The sequence below is a fragment of the Festucalex cinctus genome, chromosome 16, assembly GCF_051991245.1.
Source record: "Festucalex cinctus isolate MCC-2025b chromosome 16, RoL_Fcin_1.0, whole genome shotgun sequence".
Taxonomy (NCBI): domain Eukaryota; kingdom Metazoa; phylum Chordata; class Actinopteri; order Syngnathiformes; family Syngnathidae; genus Festucalex; species Festucalex cinctus.
The window spans coordinates 7,260,001-7,287,310 of record NC_135426.1 but is presented as its reverse complement, the minus strand read 5'-3'; the positions used below and the strand labels follow the sequence as shown (position 1 = coordinate 7,287,310).

The following is a 27,310-nucleotide window of genomic DNA, read 5'->3' as shown; positions in this document are numbered from 1 at the left end:
TATTAACTCGATTTTTTAATTATTAAATTTATGATGAAAAAAACGAAAATAGCACGAAAACCATTTTAATATTTACACGTTCAACTTTGATCCATTAACGCGGGAAGGTGAAACAGCCGGAAATGAGGTGACAACTGCGTGTCACGTGATGGGGGTAGTTCTGTTCTGCCCCGTCACGTGACACGTAGCATGGTAACCAGTGAGCTTCCGGTGGCGCGAGAGTCTTCTCTTTCCGCGGTGATAATATAAGTTAATAATACGGATAGCAAACGTAGTTGCTGGGTAAGTAAAACCTTCGTCTGTCTTAGCACGCGTCCGACGACTAAACGCAACGCTGAGTTGACTCTTAAATCCTCCAAGAGAGACAAATCGGTCCCATTTAGCATCATTGCTCGTATGCTTGTAAACAATGTCCTCGCTTGCTGTTTGCTAGTGATGCATTTCACGCCAATCCTGCTTCTCTTTAATCACCACTAATCACTTCGAAGCACTTTTAGTTCACTTGGTTCAGTGGAGCATGGGCCATTTGATACCAAACGGCTACACTTGCGTGTGGCTCGACAATATTTGTCTTGTGGTTCATGATATATGTGAATAGTGAACAAAAACGTGACCTTTTTTTTTTCTTCCCAAATGTCTTGTCTATATTAGAATTATACAGGGGCGTTTTGACGCAGCACGATGCCGGGCAAGCAGCAGTTTAAAACCGGGGACCTTGTGTTCGCCAAAATGAAGGGCTTCCCCCACTGGCCTGCCAGGGTAACACGCACGCAGACACACACAAACTCACGTAGGCTGTGTCGATATTCGAAAGCTGCGTCTTCAAAGAGCGAATTTGATGACATCACGTCACTTCTGTCACTTCTTTTCCACATGCCCGTGTCCAAATCACTGACTTAGCTTGCCTTCATCACGTGCTAAGGAATGCTGGACCTTACCACAGTAAACTCGTAATTACGACTCAGTCCTGTTCATGTGCATTTGTTGTTTTAGTAAAACAAATAAATAAAAATTAAAAAAAAAATTACACATGGCAAATACACAGGACACACACTTAATTTTGACCTGCTGCATGGCATACACTGTAACAGTTGTCAGTAAAAGTGGCAATGTAAGCGACTGCCCTCTGGCTTCAGTCGCTAGGAGCCTATTGACAGTCAATTTGTCCGTGGCCTAACTTGTATACCTGTACCTGTACATTTCTTGACTGTGTTTTCATGTTATTTTCTGCCTCTATGGCAAAAATAACGAATAATGAATTCTTGTGGTATTTGTGAGTTCACAAACTCCGGAGAATTAATCTTGTACCAAGCTCATTGATTTCCACCGGTCTGAACCGTGATTAGGACCAATCATAGAGCGACATTGTGTTTAGGGCGGGATACGCAGCTGTAAAGAAACCAGGAAATGCCGACGCCGGGGAAACAAACAAACCTAACATGGACGAATGGACGCTGCAATTAAGTCTCTTCTTGCAGAACTAACTCTCTGTTTCCTTGTTAAATGTTGAACGAGAGGCGCTTTGTGCATTTTTAGCTGGTAAAGATGTTCCAAATGTGCTGCAACACTTCACGATTTTTAGGAAAAACCCTAATTGAAAACCTTCATACAGAATTTATTTATTTATTTTTTTGGGGCGCCCTCATTTGTTCACTTGTAATTCTTGGTAGGTCTGTAAACCCGATGAGGCGCACAAGAAGCGAATCGCTGTCTTCTTTTTCGGGACCCATCAGATGTACGTATGTCTCCTTGTGGCATCACTTCCTTTTTGCCACACCAAACCACAATTGGGTTTCTGTCTAATAACTTGAGTGACTCAGCCTCTTCTTCTTCTTTTTTATTATTATTTTTTTTAAGAGGTCACCTCACACCGGAAAACGTTGTCCCGTTCTCTGGTAACAAGTTGAAGTATGGCAGCGGCGTACGCCTCAAAGGCTTCTCCGAGGGCATGTGGGAAATCCAGAACACACCTGGAATTAGGAAGAAATCCACAGTAAGTGTCTTTTACTATTATTGTCCTCTTATCGCTACACCTATATGATCATTTAGTAATACAAGTTACAGAGGGGGCATTATGATTATTATTATTGTTATTATTATTATTGTTGTTGTTGTTGTTGTTGTTGTTGTTGTTATTATTATTATTATTATTATTAAGCCTATGTATAAACCTGCTTACTTATAAAGAAATTCTTCTTTAATTTCAATTTCAATTTGTTAGGGTTGTAATGAGATCCAAACATCATGATACCATCATATCGTGACCATCACGATATGATGGTCACGATACGATAATTATCGCGATATTGTGGGGAGGTTGGTGATATTAAAAAAAAAAAAAAAAGAGCCAAAACATGCATGTATCATAAATCCAGGGATAATATTCCGGCACCATGCCGGTCGGATCTCCAGCGTTTGACTGTGATTCAGGAAGAGAAGGGGGAAAAAAAAAAAAAAAAAAAATCAGAAAAATGGAATGTAAATTCATGAAGCCAGGGGAAGACAATGGGGTATATGCCACGGAAGAGGCGGGACGTGATTTTGCACATCAGTTTATTTCCGGTCCGTGTTGCGAACGCGCAACCCAGGGGCACAAAGTTGGAAGCACAAGTATTTTTGACGCAGCCCACACGTCGCAAACCGAACCGGAAAAACAGTCCCACCTCTTCCGTGGCGTATACCCCATTGACAACGGTCTTAAAAACAAATGATGCTGGGCATGAACAGAAGAAAGGGGTGGAGGCGGCAAGCCTTTTGGGAGCTGTTGTCATAATTTTAGTTGTACTTATTTCATCAGTTATTGTTGACAAAATAATTTTGCCCCACAGTAACTGTTTTCATTTTTTTGTTTTTGTTTTGTGCTTGTCCCCTCAGTCTGCAGCCAAAAGTACACCTGCAAAACCAACCGCCGCTTCTAAAACAACCTCTGCAGCCAAAGGTGCACCCGCAATAGCAGCTTCCGCCTCTGAAAAAACAAGCGGTGCAGCCAAAAGCTCACCTGCCACACCACCTTTACCTGCAAAATCAAGAGATGTAAGGCTAAACACAGATGCAAATGTCATTACTGCGAAAGCATCTGCTGAGGCGGAAGGTGCGTCTATGGCAGCTAGCACTGCTAGCAGCGCATTGTGCCTGAAGCGGTGTATGGTCAAATGTGTCCCGGCTAAGAGCCCGCACGGTCCCATTGGTGGCGCAAACGAGTTGGCGACCAGCAACTCCAGCCAGCCAGCATTGGACACTGAGACTACAACTCGCAGAAGATCCTCATCCAGGTCATCTGATCAAATACAAACAGAGGATAATCAAATGGAAATCCAGACTCTGCAGGAAGCCTCCACTCCGGAATTTGGCATTGCGCCACAGACTCGAAGATCGGCGCATCTGGTGCCGCGGGGACGAGGGCGGTCGAGGAAAGCCTCGGCAGAAGAGAAGAGTCCCATCCCACAGGTTGGCATGTACATATTACAAAAAATCTACAGGGAACCCTTGCTATTGGTGGAGACGTGGGACCGGAACCTGACATGAATAACGTAAATAGTGAGAACTTTCAGGAATATACTAAAAATAACATTTGACATGGCCTGTGTCGTTATTCTAAACCAGGGGTAGGCAACACAGAATTCAAATGAGCTTCAGCAAGCTCTGCAGAAGCCTGATAATGATCCTCACCTGTGTTGGAGGAGGGAGACATCTAAAACACGCAGGATTACAGCTCTCGAGGACCAGGGTTGCCTACCCCTGTTCTAAACAATTGCTGTTCAAAACACTGTTCAGATGACACGTTGCATGATTTCAGAGGTTTTCATGCTGGGGCAGCCCGGAATTAGGTGGTGACTGCCCCCAAATTTCAATGGAGAGGGAAAAAAAAACCAGAGTAATTTGCCATTTGCGAATCAGCAGGGGTTCACTGTATTCCTAATTGCGTTCATGTTGACTGTCTTTGCAACTGTTTCCACTGCTTTGGTCTGCTAGGCTGAAGAAGTCCAGACAGCAACGAGCAGCATGCAGGTGACAGCAAGCACGCTGCGACTGAAGCCATGCGTGGTCAAATGCATCAACGCAAAGACCCCAGATGGTCCCTCTCCTGGCACAAAGAGCGACAAGTTGGCAACCGCGAGAAAGCCGGTGAGCAAGTCGGGCGATCCGTCTACACCTTCTGTGCCAGTCCTAACAGATGACCTCGGAACGTCACAGAAAGCTTGCATGCCAGAAGACGGTGCCTCCACACTAGGGGTTTGAATTGCCTTGTACCTGACGATTCGATTCGTATCACGATTCATAGGTCACGTTTCGATTCAATACCGATTAATCCCAATACGAATTTATAAGTTGATTGTTGCGATTTATTTATTTTTTTACTCAAATTTAGAAAATACTAGTCATTAAACTTGCACACTGTAAGATTTGTATGAAAATGTATTATTTATCTGAAACTTCAGCCTTGTAACTGTGAGCCACTGTATTGAACAGAGAGTTTCATGTTTGAACAGCATTGAAATAAAATATTAAGGCTTAATGTTCCATTAATATAACATTTTTCCATGCTTAAGGAGAGAACTCTAACCATAAATAAGACGTTTTGTTGAATATTTTTCCATCAAAAATGGATGTTTAAAAATCGATTCGGCCACCTATTGAATCAATTCGAGAATTGCGTGCTGTTATATTGCGATATATTGCCGAATAGTTTTTTTTTAACACCCCTACTCCACACAGACGTCCACATCGACGCCTGTGGTGAAGAGGGGACGAGGGCGGCCAAAGAAAACCAGCTTAGAGAAGAAGAGCGAGGTACCAACTTTGTACTTTGTTGCCTTGGCTACTCACAGATTTCAAATTGCAACCACAGGTGGCAAAAGTATTCACATTTTGGGCTCATGTGGGTACAGGCAATTCAACAATCAACAAAGTTTATTGACTTGTTGCTTTACGTTGTTTTGCTCATTTCTCTCCCCATAGTCTGTTGTTGTTGTTTTTTTTTTTAATCAGAAGCCTTTGGGTGGGACTATTGTGCGGCAAATCAAAGTCTGCTTTCTTTTTGTCTTGGCAGGTCCCAATTGAGCAGCCTGAGAAGACAGACGATGTCCCGTGTCCCGCTACCACAAACATACCACCGGAATCCTGCAGTGCTCCAAGAACAGCTGATCAGGCCCAACCTGCTCCGACACAAACGTCCAGTCTTAGTAAGGGCAGAACAAACAAGGAGCATGAGGTGGTGGCAATGATGGCGGAGTCAACATCTGGCCGAGCAGAGAAACAGAAGGAAAAAGGTGAAAAGGGGGACACCGAGCAGGAAGGAAGAGAGAAAGGAAAGACAGAGATTACAACAGAGGACTCAACACCTAGCAGAGGAAGGAAGAGAAGGTGGATAGAAGAGGAAAAGGAAAAGATAAAGCAGCAAGGAGCCGGGAAACGAAAGATGGTGGAGACAACGGAGGAGTCGGCATTGAGCCGAGGAGGGAAGAGGAAGAGGAAGAGAAAGGAAGATACGAAGCAGGTAGGAGGTGAGAAAGGGAAGACGGAGGTGACGATAGCGACAGCACCTCGCCGAGGAGGAAAGAAAAAGGAAGAGGAAAAAGAGGAGGCCAAGCAAAAGAGATTTGAGGAAGGAAAGACGGAAGCGAGTACAAAGGAATCAACACCTAGTCGAGGAGGGAAGACAAGGAAGGAAGAAAGGGAGGAGACCAAGCAGGCTGCTGGTAAGGAAGGAACGACAAAACCGAAGGAGTCTACACCAAGCCAAGGAGAGAAGATGAAGATGAAAGAAGGAGAAAAGGAGGAGACCAAGCAGGCAGGAGACAAAGAAGGAAAGACTAAATTGACAACCCAGGAACCAACACCGAGCCGAGAAGGGATGATAAAAGGAAAAGAAAGGGAGGAAAGCAAGCAGGCAGGAAGTGTGGAAGGAAAGACAAAAGTGACCATGGAGGAGTCAACACCTAGCCAAGAAGAGAAGTCGAAGACAAATGAAGGTAGAAAAGTAGAGACAAAACAGGCAGGAGGCAAGGAAGGAAAGATGAAGGTCATGATGGAGCAGCGAACACCTAGCCAAGGAGAGAAGATGAAGACAAAAGAAATAGAAAAGCGGGAGACCAAGCAGGCAGGCAGTGTGAAAGGAAAGATTGAGGTGACGACACAAGAGTCAACACATAGTCGAGAAGAGAAGACAAAGAGGAAAGAATGGGAGGAGACCAAGCAGGCAGCAGGAGAGGAAGGAAAGTTCACGGTGGAGGAGTCGGTGCCTAATCGAGGTGAGAAAACGAAAACAAAACAAGGAGAAAAGGAGGCAGGATGCGATGAAGGAAAGACAAAGGTGACAATTGATGTGTCAATACCTAGCCGAAAAGAGAAGTCAAAAACAAATGACAATGAAAAAGAGGAGATCAAGCAGGCAGGAAGTGTAGAAGGAATGATTGCGATGACGACAGAGGAGTCAACACATAGCCAGGAAGGGAAGACAAAAGAAAGGAAGGAGACCAAGCAGGCAGGTGGTAAGGAAAGAAAGATGAAGCTCATGATAGAAATGTCAACACCTAGCCGAGGAGAGAAGAGGAAGGCAAAAGAGGTGGAAAAGGACGAGACCAAGCAGGCAGAAAGTGTGGCAAGAGAGAGTGATGTGATGGCAGAAGAGTCAACACTCAGCCAAGAAGCGAAGATGAACAGAAAAGAAAGCCAGGAGACCACGCGGGCAGCAGGAGAGCAAGGAAAGACAAAGGTGACGACGGAGGAGTCAACACCTGGCCGAGGAGATAAGACGACAATAGAAGGAGAAAAGGAGGCGACCAAGCAGGCAGGAGGAAAGAAAGGAAAGACGAAGGTCACAATATCAACACCTAGCCGAGGAGAGAAGAGGAAAGCAAAAGGAGTGGAAAAGGGGGAGACCAAGCAGGCAGAAAGTGTGCAAGGAAAGATCGAGGTGACAACACACATCGAAGAAGGGAAGAAGGCAAAAGAAAGGGAGGAGACCACACAGGCAGCAGGAGAGCAAGGAAAAACACAGGTGACGACGGAGGAGTCAACACCTGGCCGAGGAGAGAAGAGGAAAGCACAAGAAGTGGAAAAGGGGGAGACCAAGCAGGCAGAAAGTGTGGAAGGAAAGACTGGGACAGCAGAAGAGTCAACACACAGCCAAGAAGGGAAGAAGAAGAGAAAAGAAAGGGAGGAGACCAAGCAGGCAGCAGGAGAGCAAGAAAAGACAAAGGTGACGACGGAGGAGTCAACACCTGGCCGAGGAGATAAGACGAAGACAATAGAAGGAGAAAAGGAGGCGACCAAGCAGGCAGGTGGCAAAGAAGGAAAGACGAAGGTCACAATATCAACACCTAGCCGAGGAGAGAAGAGGAAAGCACAAGAAGTAGAAAAGGCCGAGACCAAGCAGGCAGAAAGTGTGGAAGGAAAGATCGAGGTGACAGCAGAAGAGACAACACACAGCCAAGAAGCGAAGAAGAAGAGAAAAGAAAGGGAGGAGACCAAGCAGGCAGCAGGAGAGCAAGGAAAGACAAAGGTGACGACGGAGGAGTCAACACCTGGCCGAGGAGATAAGATGACAATAGAAGGAGAAAAAGGGGAGGCCAAATATGTAGGAGGCGAAGAAGGAAAGACGAAGGTCACAATATCAACACCTAGCCGAGGAGAGAAGAGGAAAACACAAGAAGTAGAAAAGGGGGAGACCAAGCAGCGAGAAAGTGTGCAAGGAAAGATTGTGATGGCAGAAGAGACAACACACAGCCAAGAAGGGAAGACCAAAGTGATGACGGAGTCACCTAGCACAGGAGATAAGACGAAGCCAAAAAAAGGCAAAAAAGAGGACCACAAGCCGGCAGGAGGCGAGGAAAGAAAGACAAAGGTCATGATAAAGGTGTCCACACTGATCAGACAGAAGAGGAAGAGAAGAGAAGCGGAAAATGAGAAGACCAAGCCAGTAGGAAGCAAGGAAGGAAAGCCTGAGGTCATGACAAAGCCTGCAGGAAAAAGACGGACGCTGAAGGAGCAATGGATGGAGACGACCAGAGTGGACCCGCAACAAGACGGTGATGGCAGCAAGAAGAGAGCCAGAAGAGTGAGCCTGAAAAGTGACACAAAGAGGAGGAAGGATGAGGTGACGGTGGAGAAAAAGAGGAGGTCAAGGAAAGAGGACACAAGGGAGGGAGGGAGGATGTCCATGGAGGTGAAAGAAGGCATCCGAGCCAAAGAAGCAAGCGACAAAGAAGATGAGGTGAGGCTTCTTGTTCTTGCTTTGTTCTTCGTGTTTCTTCTGAACTGATAACGCCGTTTCTCCGTAGCGCCAGCGGCGACTGGCAGCGAAGAGGGAGAGCGTCCTGAAATCGCTGCGAGGTCTGCTGAAGGCCACGAGGGGCGGCAAGAGGAGGGAGGCGGGGACCAAGAGCATCACGTGAGACCAACCAAGACGTCGAAGGGGGCTCTCAAAGACACCCCCGTGACCACGTGTGACCTGTCGACTTCTTGTCTTTACAGAAAAGCAGCCATCAGAGCTAGGACGAAGCGGACCAGGGCCCCAAAGATGCTCAAAGAATCCAACATTAGAAAGAAAAGTATCCATGTGGCGGCGACGGCAAGTCTGCCTATCACGGTAAACCGAGACGAAAATCCGACGGCAAGCCAAACCGATGTCAAAGTCAAAGAAACTTCGGAGCCGCATCCGGACGAGCTCCAAAAGAAAGATGCGCCAAAGTTGATCGGAAAAATCGTGAAAGCAACCACCAAGGTTCAAGTGAAGACAATGATGGGCGGAGCTACGCTGCCACTGGAGGATGAGGAGAGGAAGTCGGCTACCACGACGACCACGACGATGGCGACAAGCCCAGACAAGACGGCGGACCGAAGCTCAGAGGAGGAGAGGAAGCTGGAACGAGTGTTGACGGACGACGAGAAAGCCGCAACGAAACGCCGCGATGAGAAAGTCGCCGGGAAGGCGGGCAAAACCGCAACTGATGACAAGAGGGAAAAAAACGAACTGCAGAAGGATGGCGGCACTCCGGCGAATCTCGCAAAGCCGCAAAGTGGCGGAAGGAGCCGTAAAGTAACCGCGGCCGCCGAGGAGAACAAGCAAAGTTGCGTCTCCAGAGCGGCAGAGTTAGAGAATAACCACCACTGCCACCTAGAGGAGCAGAAGAAGAACGTGAACTTGACGCTGACCGATTCAACCCTGCACAGAATTCACGGAGACATCCGCATCTCACTCAAGAGCGACAACCCGGTAAGAGGTTATACTTTACTAAGTGCATTTATTTAACTCATTCGCCCCCAGCCATTTTCACTGAAGCAACCCCCTTCACTCCTGGCTGTTTTACTGGATTTTGACTGATTTTGCAAGGCCTACAGAATAGTGTTCTATTGCTATAAAAACATGGAATCTACCAAAAGAAAGATTAGTCTTTTCTTTCATCAGGAAAAAAAAAAGTAAATTTCTATCTGTTCCTGTCTTTCAGCAATTAGCATTAGAATATAGCTAAGTTTCATCATTATTCACAAATCTGCTTAGAACTGTGGGGAAATCAGCTTATTTTAACATTGTTTTAACTCTTATACTCTGCTACCACCTGCTGGCCGTTGTTGTAGTTACTACTATTGCTTCACCCGTGCTTTGCAGTTGAGATGCTGCATCAAAGCCATCTGTATGCTCTAGCATATAAAAAAACAAAAAAAAACAAAAAAAAACAACGTATAAATACTTCTTTGGGACACTTAAAACATTTAAAATAGAACGTTTTTGGGAGCAAATGAGTTAAAATATAAAAATACATTCCAAAATGTTCCAGGCGTAATGATTCCATACATTTGGCAGCTCTGCCACATAAACGCCAGTGTACCACCAAAAGGGTGTGGATTAGTGTTAATTTTGTCTGCCATTGTTAAATTTAGCCTCAGTTTCAGTTCAATTTCAGTCACGCTTATTAGTTTTTATCATAGTTAGTCAATCTCATCCCATTTTTATTTAGTCAATTTTTAGTCGACTATAGCTTTAGCATTTTAATCTTTATTTTAGTCCAAGAAAACATTTTATTCGTCTTGTTTTAGTCAACAAAAATTGTCAACGTTTTAGTGTAGTTTTAGTCAGGACAACCATTTTACCCCTGTAATTTTTTTTGTCAGCAGATTATATTTGACATAAAACTCATTTTTTGATGGAAAAGCAACTTGACACAATTACAGTGGCTACTAGTCTGGTGAAAAATGTGCATTGACAAAGTTATTTTTGTTCAGTTTTTGTCGATGAAATTAACACGAGTGTGGATATATATCAACATTTGCAGTTTTGCCTTTCAATGCAGTGCAACTTTGTAAAAATGCAAACTGCCATGCCAAAGTGTTTATTTTGATTACACTATTTCAAATTGAATGCACTCATTCGGGAATTGCAGTTTACACAATTCTTAATGACATTTTCTCTTTATTGCACTCGACAAATAATCCATCCATATATAGATAAAAAACAACGAATACGAAAAACTAATTTAAAAAAATTATATGTAAAAAAAATAAAGCATTTTCAAAAAATAAAAACTTGCTATGAAAACAACATACAACTCTGTGAATTTAAAGAAGTAAAAGTAAAATGACCGACTACCGTGTAATCTGTATAACCCCAGCGCACGCACGCATTGCTTACATTTTGGTTTGTGGCGTCAGGATGTTGCCAAGTGTCTGGCGGCATTGGATCAGCTCAGCAGCATCTACGTGACATCGCAGCATGTCCAGAGGCACAGCGAGCTCGTCTCCACTCTCAGGAAGGTAAGTGTACACTCACCTGCTGCTGATGCGTCGCCAAAAGGGTAGCAATCCTACAAAAGTATTGCAATACCTCATCGTCACGAGTAAAACAAAGAAGTCTTGAAATAAAAATACTAAGATTTTGAAGTTGTGCGTTTTGCCATATTATGGCTCGAACAACAGATGGATGGTGCGATCTGACCTTGGAGTTCCATTTTTAATGTCTTTGGAGGATGTTCTGGGCTCTTCACATTATCCATCTTTTCAATTTGTGATCAATTTTCCTTCTGCGTCCTGGGATCTTAACGTCTCTGAATAATATGTGCAGTCATGGGAACATGAAATTGCTTGGAGGTGGTCATGTATCCTTGAACTTGAATGTACATTTTAAAATTGAATAAAGTGTGGAAATCTCACCATTATTTATGTTCAAACTGATCAACTGTATTGTTTTTAGCAAATAATTGCTTGAAATTTTATGATCAAAAGCTGGGACAGATGGCAAAAAAAAACAAAAAAAAAACTGAGAAAGTTGATGAATGCTCATCAAACACCCGTTTGGACCATCCCACAGGTGAACATGTTAATTGGGAACAGGTGGGGCTCCATGATTGGGTATAAAAGGAGCTTCTATGAATTGCTCAACAAGCCAAGATAGGGTGGGGTTCACCTCTTTGTGTGGAAAAAAAAAAATAGTTGAACATTTTAGCCCACATTTTTTTCTGCTGCGGAAAATGTATTTATTTTTGCTGATTTTGACTTTTTTCCGCCACAGAAGAACAATGGATTTTTTTTTTCCTCATGTTTTTTAGTTGTTATAGTGGGCGCCAGAATAATATGGCTGTAACCTGTCGTAAACTTCTAAAACTTATATGCAACATTTTTAGCATGAACATCTTGCAAATGAAATTGTGATTGGTTAGTTAAGATCCAATCAGTGATGATTTCATTGGCGAAAAATTTTCGTCACAATTTTTTTTTCCCAGGTGAAAATTAAAAAAAAACTAAAATAGAAGCCATTAATTGAGATTCGAGAGTAGACCATAACAAAAACTAATATTGACAATTTCGTCAATGACTAAAACGAAAAATGAAAACACAGTGACGACAATTCACACTTTATTTAATGTTCAAACATGTTTACATTTGTTTTCCAGCTGTAAGATTAAAGGGATACTTTACTTATTTAGCCATGTTTGGCAATCAAACATTAATATTTTGCCTATAATAAATTTGATATTTTCATTATTTTTCATGTACAATTAGTACCTTTTAAAAACACATTTTGCAACTTGCTGTCGACTGAAAATGACATCACAAGGGCTCAGGTAACCAATCACAGTTCAGCTTGTGAATGTCACATGACCAAACCTCGATAACAGGTGAGCTGTGATTGGTTACCGGTTCTAATAGTATGTGAAAAATAATGAAAATATCAAATTAGAGACAAAATAGAATTTTTTTATTGCTATAATGGACTAAATAAGTGAAGTATCTCTTTAATCTCAAGCAATTATGCACTTTTGTTTTATTTAGGTGAAAACTAAAATATTATTGTCAGTTCAACATGTTTCATTGAAACAATAAAGACACCATCGTATTAAATGTCTTGCATGTTAAACTATAATTTACAAATAGGTGTATTATAATTTTCTATATAAAAGTTTAAATGTATTCTGAAGGAAAATATCCACTAAATTGTTAATTTAGTCGACTAATATTGCTCTTATTTTTTGTTGGATAAAACGAAAATACATTCAGATGACTAAATTATGACTAAAACTTAAACAGACTTGTTTATTTTTTTTGCCTTTTTTTTTTTTTTTAAATAATGCTGCTGAATCACAATTTAAAAGTATGATAATGTGTGTTTTTCATCGGTTAACTTTCATTAGAAAGTGATATTATTTTGCCAGATGAAAGTTATTTCTTTGATCACTGTGGGATTTGCCAACATTTTTGAATGCGAGTATGTAACATGGGTTTACATTCCATGGTGTTCATTTGCTGATTGTTACAGTAAATCGGTCCGAGGGTCGACTATGAGTGGGGTTGATCCAAAGTTTATACTTTTGAAACGAGTCGCAAACGCTGATCGGTTTTCCCGCAGATGCGCTTGTACCGCGCCAACCAGGACATCATGGACAAGGCGGCCATGTTGTACAACCGCTTCAAGAACGTCTTCCTCCTCGGCGAGGGCGAAGAGGTTGTGAGCGCTGCCTTCCTGCGCACGCTACTCGAAGAGAAGGAGCGCGAGGAGGCGGTGCGTTGCCAGAAGATCGAAAGGGTGGCGGCAGGCGAGGAAGAGGAGGTCCACAAAAACGTCGCTACTTCAGGTTTGCTATTCACAAATCCGCTCTTGTGCCATTTAAGCAAATAATCATCTCCGCGTCTCGTTTGCAGTGGACTAGCTTCGAACATGAAGAAGTCGACTGCGTGAGCTGGATGTGACTGATCCACGTCCGCACAATTCCCATGGAAACTTGAACTGAAACAAGATTTTAGTCTTGATCGGACATTTGTATTTATTCACGTTCACGCCCAACTTGTCTCCGTTATACGCCTTCCGTAGTTGAGGAAGGTCCCCCTGAACATTAGTCAGGCGTTTCTGATCGGATTTGTTTTAACACAAGGTTTTGATGTTTTTGATTAGTCTCTCAAGTATGCTGTTGTACAGGAACTTTTGAATGAATACAGCCACCCTTGCCATCTGTCAATAAACCAGCTGTACTCAATCACGCTCTGTTTCTCATTGAGGCAATACATGACTGCCAAGTGAGATGATATCGGAACTCACAATCACATCACTGTACGCCTATGTGGATTTTTTTTTAATAACTGTTTTGTAACTACCTCGTGTGATGCTTCTCTATGTGGGGTTGGTAAAGGCGAGTGAGGCACAAGTGACTGACCCCCTTTTTCTTTTAAATATTATTGGCCACTTACATGAAATAAAATTTTACAATGGACATCTGCTTGATCTGGAGTCGATGCTTATAATTTTGGGTAACATCCATCTATTGTGTGCCCCTAAGTGAAGCCCCTCCCCTTTTGTAAAAGTGATCATGTGAAAAATGTAAACGATTGAAGAGTCTTCAAACCGATGGATATAATGTATAATTTAGGGGAATTTAAGCAAATTTATTTAGGAGGTTGGTGTCGAACTTTTAAACGAACCTTTTAAATACCCAAGAAGTAGCTTTCAGTTCCAAGAAGGTTGGTGACGTGGCTAACCCCCTGATTTAGAGTCTTGGGTGACCTACATGTACAGTGGACCCCCGCGTACTTGCAGTTTTCTAACTGCAGATCCACAGAAGATTTTACAATAGTTTTTAATGTTGTCAACCCAACCCCCCCAAAAGTGCATATTGGCCAATTATCAGCATTTTGAAGAATTTTGAGGGGGTTTAAAAAGACAAAAATCAATGCATTTAATTCAACAAATAACGGGGATCCACTGTTTGAATTTAAGAATAAACCGCAGAGCGAAGGAGAAAGCAGACGTATACTATTTACCTGCTCTGGAAAACAACAATGACCGAATTTGTGTTTATGGCAGCCTTTTATTATCACTATGTCTTCCGCGGCGATAAAACGATTTTTTTCTCTCTCTCGCTCTCTTTAAAAAAAAAAATTATAATTCATGTATTTATATATTTATGTATTTATTTTATAAAGAGAAATCTATACACAACACACTTACCTACGAGCGAAGGAAGTGGCAGACGGAGGCGTGTCCGCGCGTGTGTGACGTACCCGGAAGTGACGGACAGGACGTCTGACGAGCTGGCAGCTGCACACAAGCTCGAGCGACGTGTCGGGCGATGGACGTGGTGGAGGAAGCGGCCCGCGCCGAGGATGAGGTGATTGCGTTTTTTTTTTTCTTTCCGAAAACGTGCTACATATTCGGGACATTTGTCGGGTGAGCGCAATGGGGAGCACTTCCGGGGTGTGTTCGCGAACACTTGCGGCTTTGACGGAATACTTGAGGTGTTGTTATAATGAGGTCGTTGGACTCCGGAGGTCTCTCGAGTGGTGCGGGACCAGTGTGGCATAGCTGAAGAAACGTTCCTCCAGCTCATTTAAACGTGAGGGACCTCCTCAGCCAGCTTCCAGGCTTCTGAGCAGTACACTTGGGCTGTTTGGTCTCGGCCTTATGTGGTGACGGCGTGTGAGCGTTTTTTTTTCTTCCTCTCGCTCTCTGTAACATGACGCCGTCCTAGACACTGGACACTGTGGGGAAGTGGCAGCCAGCATCTTTGCGCCGGTGTGAACGGCTATTGTATGGGGGAAAGATGTGCTGAGACGGCAGGTTGAGCAGCGGTGTCTGGAATGTTGGGAATGTGGCAGATGGGAGGAAAATTGTCAAAGGCGCATCTGTTCTCCTTCTTTAGTCCGTAGCAACCCAGGATCTTGTCTTGCTGGCTCTCCTTTGGGTCTTGCTATTTTTTTTCTGGTCTTTTGGCGGTGTACCTGAAGAGATTCCTTGACACCTCAAGGAACATGTTTCTTTCGGTTCTCCTTAAAGTGTTCCTTCTGGTATTTCCTCAGGTCCTCCTTCACTTTCTCATTTAGATGTTTTCTTCAGGTTCTCCTTCAACTGTTCCTTCAGGTTGTGCTTCGGGTTTTTATTTAGATATTCCTTTACACTTTTACTCCGGTGTTCCTTCAAGTTCTCCTTTGTGTGTTAAGATGCACCGATAGGAACATGTAAAGGAGAACTTTGGGTTGTCTGCATGTGTTTGTATAGGCTCTCCTTTAGGTGCTTCCTCTGGTGTTTCTCCTTCAGGCCTTCCTTAAGGTACACCCAAAGGACCTTGTAAAAGAGAACATAAGGAAACACGTCAGTGAACATGTTTCTTTATGTTCTCCTATGGGTGTTTCTTAAGGTTTGTCTTCCAGTGTTCCTTTGGGCCTTTCTTGGGACAATTTATCATGTACTTTTTTTCAGGTGTTCCTTCTGGTTCTCCAGGTGTTTTGTGAGGCATAAGGTTGGCCTTCAGCCCCTCCTTTTGGTATTCCATCAGTTGTGGACTTCAGTGAACATCTCAAAGAATATATTTCTTTATGTTGTCCTTCAGGTGTTCCTCAAAGTCTTCCTTTAGGTTCGTCGCACATCGAGCGACGTGGCCCAGAAGCAACTGAAGCGGACAATCGCAAACAAATTACAGTGACTCTTTGCCACACACCAAGCGATTGAGAGCCGCACATAAGACGATGCACTGCCAATGCAATGCTAATTTCCCGTAGCATTTGAATGGGATGCTCCATTGACTTTAGTGTTAGCGCTCGTGATTTTGAAAAAGCAAATACGCAATGTGTGTAATTGTTCTTGTTTTGTGTTTAGTTTTACAGTCATTAAAATCTATGGTGTTATTAAAGAGCTGAAAGGACACCCAGGGAGGGCAAGATCAATCACATTCAGGTCACATGCTTGCTACACAAACATGGTGCATTCAAGGAGCTTTCAAAACATCGGGAACTTGTAAACGCATTGCGACGTTCTGCACGTTTTTCTTTGACTGTAACATTTTGAAGATGGAGAGAAGGCAAAATTGAAATCACGATTAATTTTTAATTAAAGGGCCTGTCTGCCGTTTTCACTCAGGAAAATGCACTTTTTAAATACAGGATTTAAACAAACAAACTACTTCTCAATTTATAGATATGGGCTTTTCATAATGTGTGGGGGTGATTTTGTCCTAAACACCCACCCCCCACCCTGTATTTTGCCATTTTGTGTTTGTTTTGTAAACAGCGGGCCGTTTCTGTGGAAAGACAGTGTTTACACCCCTCCAATCAATCGCAGAGCGGGGGTGTGGCGTAAATGGGGCCGGGCGAACGTGTCATCTACGTGACGTCACTCCCGCGGCAATTTGAAAGCGCGCATGGATTTTTTTTTTACTCACTCACTCACTCACAGAGGCTTACATGTGTGAATGATTATTATTCACATTATTATTATTCAATTATTACCAAATTAATCATCATGATTAATATTTTCTTCTTGCCTTAGCGTGCACTAGGGCTGGGCGATATGGCCAAAAAATAAAATCTTGATTTTTGCAGCCATCCAGGACGATTACGATTTTAATCGATTTTAATCTAATAAATCCAACAAACGTTAATGTATTTATTTATTTATTTATTTTTTCTTGAGAGCTCAGAATTGTTCATTTGGTAGTGTTACCGAATCAACGTCTTATCATCATTGCTCTTTTTTTTTTTTTTTTTTTTTTTTTTTTTTGTGTGTGCGTGCGTGTGCGTGCGTTTGCATGCAAATACGTATACATTTATACTCATTAATTCACCTAAAACCTTATAAAAATCCCATTACCCTTACACCTTAACCAGGTACTTCAGAGTCTCGCCAGAGTCGTGAGGTTCAAATGGTCAGGAGACCAGAGAAAAGGTCAGAAAAGATAAAAAGAAAAGAAAGATAAATCAAAGTGAAATCCAGCACCGACCAAACACTTCCTGCCTTCCCCATGGTTACAAAATCAAAGTCTTACGCCAACCCCAGAAGCCTCTAAATTCCAACAAATTAACGAGATCTCAAGAGACCAGAGGAAAAACTAAAGAGAGGAAGGAGGGAAGGATCGATGAGGCAGAGTGAGATCCATAGAAACCAGTACATCCAGTCCATCAAAGTGAAATCCAGCACCAACCAAACACCTCCTTCGTGGTTACAAAACCAGAGTCTTATGCCAACCCCAGAAACCTCAAACTTCCAATAAATTGAGGAGATCTCAATTGACCAGAGGAAAAACTAAAGAGAGGAAGGAGGGAAGGATAGATAAAGCAAAGTGAGATCCACAGACACCAGCACCCACTGATTCAACGAGCTGTGGGAGGGAGAGGCAAATTCTGTTTGCGTTTCAGTAGATGCTGGTGCGATGGATCTGGCATGTATAAGGACCGCCACCAAAGAAAGAAGCCGTCAACCGCGGCCCAGCAAAGCGAGCACCGCCCCCCCGGAATCCCCCAGGCCGCGGCAGCACCAAGGCCACCCCCACGCCACCCGAGCGGACACCGGACGGCGAGCCGACCCAGACGCCCGGAACACCCCCGCCCCAGCCCCGGCCCACACCCCCCGAGCCCACAGCGCCCCACCGGTCCCCAGGCCCCGCCACCCCCCGGCCCCCAAACCCCCGAACACACCCCGACCCCCAACACCCACCCCCCAACAAACGTTTAATTAAAGGTTTCACTTATTCAAAAATAATTCCTGTGCAAAATGTTCAGACACCATGAACGTATACTGATTCTAGATCAGTTTTAACATAAACTTAACATTCATAGTTTGTGCTTAAATGCCACAATTAAGTAGTTGGTAGCTATTTGTAAACATGTCTTATCAACGACCCATCCAGCATTCTGCCACTTGTGCAAAAATTACAACACATAAAAGCATTCGGATGTAACAGAACATAAGAACAACAGCTTTTAATAATCCAGAAGACAAAACTCGATTTCACGATTTAGCAAATTTTCAACGATTCGATTTTTTAAAATGACGATGTATCGAATTAATTTGATTTATTGCCCAGCCCTAGCGTGCACATAATGCGACAGTTCAGAGGGTTTCGGCAGTGTCGCTTGGTGTGGGCTTTGGACTTTCTTTCAGGTGTTTTCTCGGTTCTGCTTCAGGTTGGCCTTTGAGTGTATTGTTCAGGTTGTGTAAGAGACAGACTAACAATTGAATTGTTGAGGTAAAGTGTTGCCATCGCCGTGGCAATGACCTTGCCTGAGCGTTCTTGTGTTTGTTTTGCAGGACCATTTTGAGGATGCCTACGACCGCATTCCCATGTGAGTAATATAATAGAATTGGCATAGCAACATGGACAACTTCCGGTGTCCACTTCTTTCACTTCCTGTGGATTTCCCTCCCTCCTTGTCGTGTGTGTGTGTGTGTGTGTGTGTGTGTGTGTGTGTGTGTGTGTGTGTGTGCGCGCATGTATAGTGCATGTCACATGGATCTGCAGTCGGCCATCCGGGAGACTCAATGCGCCCTCAACCTGGTCCTCAACAACAAGTTCTCAGAAGCCCTGGACCTCCTTAAGCCGTGGTGAGCATGCAAATGTGGCTAACCTTGGATGTGCTCGTCTCTGTGTCTCATGCAACATTCCGCGTTTGTGCAGGTGGCGGGACAGCATGTACCATGCGTTGGGTTACAGCAGCATCCTGGTCATGCAGGCCACCATGACCTTTGAGCACAAGGACATCCAGATCGCCATGGCGACCATCAAGGAGGCCTTACACACCTGTCAGAGGTATGAGGCGACCATGCAAAGCGCTCGTTTCCCTTTTGTGACACTGGCATCGGCGTTTCCCCCCTTCAGGTTTCGTAAGAAAAATTCCGTGGTGGGATCACTGTCCAGTCTGATCAGCAGGCAGTCCAACCTTCAGGAAGGTGCGACCCTTCGCCACCCTGACCTCGTCAGCCGACCAAAACGTAATGTTGCCAGGCGTCTTTGTGTCCTCAGAGGAGATGCATGCCGAGCTCTGCTACGCCGAGTGCTTGCTCCAGAAAGCCACGCTGACTTTTGTGCAGGACGAGAACATGATCAGCTTCATCAAGGGAGGCATTAAAATCAGAAGCAGCTATCAAATCTACAAGTCAGTCCTAACTTCTTCCTCCTTTTTAAGTCGGGTCACTCCCACTTTATAATGTTTACAAATTATTCATCTTTATTAACCATTTAAAACCAGAAATATAATCCTAAACTTCAAAATTCCTGAAGTATTTTGACAAAACATGTCACAGACGTTTATTAAGGCACCTCAGCACTATTTTAAGTTGTGGGTACGGGGGCGTGAGAATGAATAATGTGCCTTTTTTAACTTCTTTTTTTTTTTTTTTTTTCTTCCCTGACAGGGACTGTCACAATGTGCTGAATGTCACTCACGACTTGACCAGCCAGTCAGACTCGCACAGGCAGTTTGAGGGCGGAGTCAAGCTGGGCATGGGCTCCTTCAACTTGGTGGGTTTTCATCTTCCTGCTGACTCTTATAACTGATCCCTATTATTATTATTCAGATTACAGTCAACTCCCGTTTATGGTGGTGGACATGTTCCATATTAGGAGTGTGACAGTGTATCGATATCGCGCTGAATCGTGATGCTTTGTCTCCCGATCGATTATCGATACGCCTACGCAAGTATCTCAATATTTGTAGTTGATATACAGCCACCATAACGGCTCCATTGTTCATTACTTATTGAGCAATTACTTGGTGGGTCACTAGGGGGAGCGCCTCATAAGAGTGGCGAGAAATGGACGCAAGTGAAGAAGACTCATGAGCGTACTTGTGTAAGACATTTATCTACCCAGCAAGTGACTATGAAAAATGTGTATTATATCTTAAATTTTATCATTTTAAAACATACTTTGTTTCGACTTTTTGAAGCACATGATTTCTGAGGAATATTAATTTTGATTTAATTGGATTTGATATTTAAGTATTTATTTATTTATTTTATTTACTTTTGCAATGTTAAACAAAAAATCATTGTATGATAATGACAACACATATGTCTCCCACCCACCAGATGCTGTCTCTCCTCCCGCAGAGGATCCTAAGGCTGCTGGAGTTTATTGGCTTCTCTGGAAACAGGGCAAGTTGCCGCCGTGGTGATTGCTGTGCACTCATCGTTATATTATGCGCCACGTGTGTTGGACCGTTCGTTGACATCACGCAACTTTCCCGACAGGAGTTTGGCTTGTCCCAGCTGCGAGAGGGAACGTCCGGCTCCACTTTGCGCTCCATCTTGTGCACGTTGACGTTGCTGTTCTACCACACATACGTCACCCTGGTGCTGGGTATGTGTGCACGTTTGTGTGTTGGTCTCTTGTGTGCTCCCTCAAAGTTTGACTTCCTGAAAACAACAGTTTATAAAAGTTCATCGTAAAAATGAAAGTGGATTGGAGTAAAATTCGGAAGATTATAATAAACCTCCAAAAGATATTCCAGACAATGAAGGAAATAAGTGGCAACAAACTCAGTTATGGCAACAGTGTCAGGGTCGGCTGAAATGCCAGGGGAGACGTTCACAGCTGTGGAAGAAGAAGAAGGAAGAAGATTTACAAAACTGGAATGAAAGCAGATGAAACGTCAAAATCAATTTTCATACCTCTACCGTGCCAAAAATCACCTTATACATTACAGTGCGCCAAGGAGCTTGGATGAACATCAAATTGAAATGAGGGCTTGCACAAGGATGTGTCAGGTCACCAGACTTGTTGAACTTGTACAATGAAAAAGATCTGGAGAATGATGACATCATTCTACTCGGTGGTTCTGCCGAAGCCCTGCTGCAACTTTTTCATCGGAGAGTATCGTCAAGTGGACAACTGTCGATGCAAAAAAATAAAAAAATAACACCAAATGCATGAGTATTGCAAAATCGGCGCCAGATTTTGGACCTCAGACAAGGTCAGGTCATTGAACAATTCTCATTTTTCATCTGCCTAACAACACATCACTTTGGAGCATCACTGAAGACAAAAATTGAACTGGCAAAGGATATGTTCAACAAAATGAAAACTATCAGATTTTTTTTTTGTAGTCCACACCTGTTGTTGGGTCTTTCTGTCTGTATGTATGTCCATGTGTCTTTCCGTGCATGCGTGCGTATGTTTCCCTATATGTTTCTTTACAAGAGTTCATTCTGATGTATAACTGGTGGGGAATGAGAATCGGTTCTTTGCCCTCCCTGGATTAATAAATGTTAAATTGTAAGGACCTCAAAAACCCACAGTAGTCACAGAAGTAATTTCAATCTTACAAAAGTCACATCAAATGAAAATTAGCCAATAAAAATCTGATTTTGAATTTGTGCCGTTTGATGTGTACCACACTAAATATGGACCAAAGGAAGGTGAAGACGTGAGTTGTCTTGGGAGATGACAGAAAAATTCCACACAAGCATATTCATTGTCTCCCAAAAACGTATAAATACGTTCTACCGAAAGATATATTTATGCGTTATATATATATATATATATATATATATATATATATATATATATATTTATGCTATAGCATACAGTAGGGTTTGATGCAACCTCTCAGCTGCAATGAACGGTTGAAACAAAAAAGGTAGTTATTATGGACAACAGGTGGCAGCAGAACAAAAGGATCAACCAGGGCCATGTTGGAAAAAAAAGCTCAGTTACTCACAATTATAAATAGATTTTTGAATAATGATGAAACTTAGCTATATTCAAATGCAAATTCCTGCAAAACGGAAACAAATAGAAATATACTTTTTTTTCCCTGATGAAATAAGAGACTTTAATCTTACTTTTGGTAGGTTCCATGTTTTTATAGCAATAGAATACAATATTCTGTGGGCCTTGCAAAATAAATCCTTAAATCCAGTAAAACGGGGGTGCGTCAGTGAAAATGGCGGCCAGTGAATGAGTTAAAGGTAAAGGCTGGAAGACCATCTCCAAGTAGCTTCATGTTCCGTTGAATGTAGTTGAACATTGGTCATAAAATTTAAGATGAATGATAACAAATGAATGAACAGTGTTGTCACCAATGTTGTAAACGTGCGTGTGCAGGAAGTGGCGAAGGAAACTTGGCGGAAGCTGAAGCCCTGCTGGAGCCGTACCTTCACAAGTACCCCAAAGTAAGACTTGCCGCTCGTCTCCAAGTGACTTCTGATACCGACGTGACTTCTTCCAGGGCGCCATCATTCAGTTTTACTCGGCCCGACTAGCCGCACTGCGGGGACACTTCGAAAAGGTCCTTGACTCGGCTAGATCGCCGCTTGCAGGGCAGACAAGCGGGCAGTCTGTGACGCGTGTGTGATTTGATGTGCGTCGTAGGCGTGCTTGGGCTACCAGGAGTGTGTGAGCAGCCAACAGGAGTGGAAACAGATCCACCACCTGTGCTACTGGGAGCTCATGTGGACGCACACCTACCAGCAGGATTGGCCGCAGGCGTATCGCTACGCTGACCTGCTGTGTCGCGAGAGTCGCTGGTCCAAGGTCAGCCCTGAGGAACTCTGCGCCGAGAGAGTGGATCGCGCCGAGCGCTTGACCCTTCCTTGCTTTTCCCGCAGGCCATCTACGTCTACCAGAAGGCCGCCATCCTCAGCATGATGTCGGCCGAGGACGTGAAGAAGACTGGTGAAGATGTGGTCGAACTCTTCAGGTGCTTCAGGAAGTGCTCCCTCTTGTGGTTAGCTCGCATATCAAACGCCAGAGAGAGGTCGTTTTTCAGGTGGTACTTTCGTTCGACTATTGGTGGACATTAGTGTTAATTTTATTGTCCATTTTAAAATTTAGCCTCAGTTTTAGTCCAGTGTCAATACCACTTCTTAGTTTTTATTATAGTTAGTCAACCTCATCCCGTTTTTATTTGGTCGATTTTTAGTTGACTATAAACCTAGCTTTTTAGTCTTTATTTTAGTCCAAGCTGCAGATTTGAAAGGGGGCGTGTCACTTTGTGTCACATGACAGTGACAGATTAGCAGAGACAAGATTTGACAAAAAAATATAGAATTTTTTTTTTTGTTCATTAACTAAAATGTCCATAGATTTTAGTCCAGTTTTAATTAAGTACATTCTCGCTTTCATTAGTCGACGAAAATGCAGACTCATTTAGTCTCAGTTATTGTTTATTAATGAAGGTTTTAGTCTAGTCTAGTTATAGTCCGGTGAAAAACGTGTTGACGAAAAATGATTTTTGTTTAGTTTCCGTTGCCGAAATTACCACCAATGGACGTTTTGTGTTTGCGCAGGCAGGTGGAGGGGCTCAAGCAACGTCTGGCGGGAAAGTCCATCCCCACGGAGAAGTTTGCCGTCAGAAAATCTCGCCGCTACAAGACCAGCACCCCCGTGCCGCTGGTGCTTCCCGCTCTGGTAGTTAACGCTCGTTATTTCCCTTTGGATGACATGTTGTCTGTGTTGATTGTGCGCGTGTTTCAACCCCCACAGGAAATGATGTACGTTTGGAGCGGCTTCACCATCGTAGCCAAGCGAGTGGACTGCAGCGAAGCGCTGCTGGTTACCATCGAGGCGGCCGAGGAGCAGCTTCGGCACGATCCGCGTGAGTGATGCGGGAATCCCTCTCTCCCAGTGTGTGTTTTTCGCACGCCTTCTGCTGACTGCCGCCCGCACCACCCCTCCCTCAGAGACGTCCGAGTTCCACGTGGATGACGGCTGTCTGGTGCAGATGTTGAAGGGTCTTTGTCTCAAGCACGCGGGACGCCTGATGCAAGCCGAGCTCTGCTTCACGCACGTCCTGTCCAGGTAGAAAAAAAAAACGTGTTGGTGTGCATGTGTGGTTAAGTATTGCAAAATTAATAATAAAAAAAGAAGGCTTCAAGTTTTTAATATCATTCTCAGTTGAAGTTTGCGACCTAACTAATAGGGATGTAACGATATCAAAATATCATAATATGATATCACAATATGAAGCTCACAATACGATAATTATCACGATATTGTAGGGAGGTTGGCGATATTTAAAAACAAAAACAAAAACAAAGGTCACAATATTGTAAAAAAAAAAAAAAAAAGCTCACACAAAGAAAAACAATATTGTGGTTTTGTACATTACAGCAATGCATATAAACAACATAAATCTCTAATAAGACTTAATATTGAGGCACTTACTTGCTAATGCACACACACATTGAGTTCCTCCACATATTGACTCGCTTTACAAGCATATTACAATCCACTTCACCTGACAATTAGTGTAGACTTTAAACATATAAGGGCCAAAACATGCAGTATGGAGATTAAATTGCACTGAAACACTAAGCACCAGAGGGTGCTAGAACTGCACAAATGGAAATCAACCTGACTTGACAGATGTGTAGCTTTTAAATATCGTGAACATGACAACAACGATATTGTGGCAGTTTTGATGTCACGATATCACAATTTTTGCTTTGCTTTCGAAAAGTCAGTTTAGCTTTCACTAACAAACAATTTAAAATGCTATTGACATGCTAATGGTTAGCATTGGCGGTTGCATTTTTAGTAGCAGTGCATTTCGACAGGTAATCATCCTCAGATTTAAAATTTAGGGCTGAACAATTTTGAAAAATAATCTTAATTACGTTTTTTTTCCCCACTCAAAATTGTGATTATGATTTAATTTTTTTAAATTTTGTTTTAACACACAGTCAATAAATTGTGTAAAGAAACATCACATTGATTATACATAAATGTTTTGTTCTAATTCCTTACGGATTAGGCTAACGCTAAAACAAAGCCACATGAGCCATGAGTTAAAATGAGAGACGGTTTATTTATCTATAACTTACTAAACATTTTAACTTCACAAAATTATTCCCTAACGTTTGTGTCTGCATGACTGGACTGTATTATACTGCCTCCTGGTGGCCAAAGCGGGCACAACGGTTTCATTCTGATCTTCTGTATCATTCCTTTTTAAAGGAGACCAACATTTTTTGTTTGTTTGCAGTGAAAGTCGCATCCGCTACGATCACTACCTGGTCCCGTTCACGCTGTACGAGCTGGCCCTCCTCTACCGACAGCAAGGCGACGTCGCCAAGGCCGTCGCCTTCATGGAGAATGCCAAGTAAGTCCTCTTAACGCCATCCACGTTTTCTATCAGGTAACGGTAACCTGACATTTTTTGTTGTTTGCGACGGTGTCAGGAGCAACTACAAGGACTACTCCATGGAGTCCAGACTGCACTTTCGCATTCATGCGGCCCTCAACAGCCTCAGAAGTTCGCCTGCTGCCGCCCCATAACAGCCACCGCCGCAAGTTGACGGTGTGTGACTTTTACTTGATCTTTTAACAGTGACTTGAGTTGATTTAACATTGTTTTGACTCGAGCACCAGGCAGTTTTTTTCAATTTCCCTTTTTGGGGGTCTCAACATGCCTCAGCAATTTCTGCAAGAACATCTCTCCTGCTGAAAATGTTTAGTTTTTAAAAAAAATTACATTTGTATTATTTTTTATCATGAACTTGACCCCCTCAAAACTCACCCGGTAAGACTCCTTGGAAAGTTCCATCAAAATAGTCCCCATGTCACCAGTTTCACCAAGTGACACAAAATTTGATGCATATGTGTTGTCACCAGGGTTATTATAGTTTTGGAATTTTTCATTTGAGTTAGTTTTAAACATTTAGTTAGTTTGAATTAGTTTTCAGATGGTTCTGCTAGTTTTTATTAGTTTTAGTTATTTCATAATTGCTTAGTTTTAGTTAGTTTCAGTATTAGTTTTAGTTTTTTTTATTTATTATTTTTTATTTTTTTTATTTTTTAAGGGATACTTGACTCATTGAGCCATTTTTAGCAGTAAAAAGTTAATATTTTGTCTACAATTAATGTGGTAACTTCATTATTGTTCATGTACAATTAGTACCTTTCAAAAAGTAACTTTTCTATTTGCTGTCAACTGATGATGACTTCACCTGTGCTGAGGAAGTAGGTAACAACCAATCATGGCTCAGTTTACTGATCGGATCCAGAAAACAGGTGAGCCATGATTGGCCGCTACATACTTCCTCAGCACAGGTGATGTCATCATCAGTCGACAGCAAGTAAAAAACTGACTTTTTAAAGGTACTAATTGTAAATGAAAAATAATGAAGTTATCAAATTCATTCCGGACAAAATATTCACTTTTCACTGCTGAAAATTGTTCAATGAGTCAAGTATACCTTTAATGTGCATTACTTGTGCACAATATTTAAAAAACACCATGGGAGCGACATCATCTGAAGGTGCTTTTCAATTGGCTGCCGCTAGATGATGTCACTTCTGTGTGACATACTTTCAAACATCCTTATTCCGCTTATTTAACATCATCCCCAAAGGCTCATGCATTAAATTAATTACCAAAGACAAAAATGAAGGACATTTTTCCTTAGTTTTGTAAACATAAAATGTAGTTTCAATTAGTTTTTGTTTTTTAAAAAGCATTTTCGTTTTTATTTTGTTAACAAAATTGTTTTTTTAAATTTTAGTTTTTTCATTAGTTTTAGTTAACTAAAATAACCTTGGTTGTCACAGGACACAAATTGAACAGGAAGGCAGCTATTTTAGGTGAATTCCTTGAAAAAAATTGTCTGAACGTTAGAGAAAGAAAAAAAAAAAAACAGTTCCTTTCACCCATTTTCACTTATTAACACAAAATTTAGTGGACATGTCTGCCATAAAAGGACGCATGACATCTGAACAGGAAGTTGAGATTCTTGATGAATTGTGAATTTGCCCAAATGAGCTCCAATTGGAATCAAGTCTCCTACACAAATAAATTCCGACGGCCTATGCCGCCTAAAGTGCGGGCATGAGTTTGAAGTTTAATGACAATCTTGAAGATTTGCCATGAAAAAAACGGCCTGCTTTTATCACTGCTCGCAGGTTTTATTTTTTTCACTTACCTTCAGTTTCCCTTCATCCCACAGAGCTGCCAATCAACAAGTATTTAGCATTGATTGGCTGCCATGTCGAATGACCTCCATACGTCGCCGCAGCTAACACGCTTACCGACAAGAAGTTTCCTCCTACCTCTTTATTTTAGGATTTGACGTCTTGGCATTTCCTCACGTTGTTAAGTTGAAGTACAATCTGCG

General features: G+C 42.6%; 2 protein-coding genes across 4 annotated transcripts in view; both read left to right on the top strand.

The window, feature by feature from the left end:
* Positions 1-115: 115 nt before the first annotated feature.
* Positions 116-13,700, top strand: psip1b (PC4 and SFRS1 interacting protein 1b). 3 transcript variants are annotated; one of them, XM_077498666.1, is made up of 13 exons: positions 116-282; positions 652-759; positions 1,671-1,735; positions 1,858-1,993; positions 2,875-3,447; positions 3,973-4,125; positions 4,717-4,791; positions 5,051-8,215; positions 8,283-8,392; positions 8,476-9,217; positions 10,651-10,752; positions 12,842-13,067; positions 13,135-13,700. In XM_077498666.1, exons 2-13 carry the CDS (start codon positions 682-684, stop codon positions 13,140-13,142), a joined length of 5,433 nt encoding a protein of 1,810 aa, XP_077354792.1. In that variant the 5' UTR covers positions 116-282; positions 652-681; the 3' UTR covers positions 13,143-13,700. The 3 variants fall into 3 exon arrangements, with proteins under 3 accessions (XP_077354792.1, XP_077354793.1, XP_077354794.1); XM_077498667.1 differs by lacking the exon at positions 4,717-4,791; XM_077498668.1 differs by lacking the exons at positions 116-282; positions 652-759; positions 1,671-1,735; ... (1 more) ...; positions 2,875-3,447; positions 3,973-4,125 and adding an exon at positions 4,175-4,233.
* A 752-nt stretch (positions 13,701-14,452) lies between these two features.
* The window catches only part of ttc39b (tetratricopeptide repeat domain 39B), a 13,598-nt gene continuing 740 nt past the window's right edge, over positions 14,453-27,310 (top strand). Inside the window, exons 1-19 of the mRNA XM_077498670.1 lie at positions 14,453-14,594; positions 18,506-18,540; positions 18,695-18,799; positions 18,873-19,004; positions 19,074-19,144; positions 19,218-19,350; positions 19,610-19,715; positions 20,285-20,350; positions 20,447-20,555; positions 22,302-22,369; positions 22,426-22,485; positions 22,569-22,730; positions 22,805-22,896; positions 23,486-23,606; positions 23,682-23,793; positions 23,879-23,996; positions 25,183-25,299; positions 25,379-25,497; positions 27,143-27,310. The exon at positions 27,143-27,310 is cut by the window's right edge and continues 740 nt beyond it. Of these exons, the coding sequence (XP_077354796.1) occupies positions 14,556-14,594; positions 18,506-18,540; positions 18,695-18,799; positions 18,873-19,004; positions 19,074-19,144; positions 19,218-19,350; positions 19,610-19,715; positions 20,285-20,350; positions 20,447-20,555; positions 22,302-22,369; positions 22,426-22,485; positions 22,569-22,730; positions 22,805-22,896; positions 23,486-23,606; positions 23,682-23,793; positions 23,879-23,996; positions 25,183-25,299; positions 25,379-25,475 (1,743 nt within the window). The 5' untranslated portion in view covers positions 14,453-14,555 and the 3' untranslated portion in view covers positions 25,476-25,497; positions 27,143-27,310. The remainder of the gene's footprint in view (positions 14,595-18,505; positions 18,541-18,694; positions 18,800-18,872; positions 19,005-19,073; positions 19,145-19,217; positions 19,351-19,609; positions 19,716-20,284; positions 20,351-20,446; positions 20,556-22,301; positions 22,370-22,425; positions 22,486-22,568; positions 22,731-22,804; positions 22,897-23,485; positions 23,607-23,681; positions 23,794-23,878; positions 23,997-25,182; positions 25,300-25,378; positions 25,498-27,142) is intronic.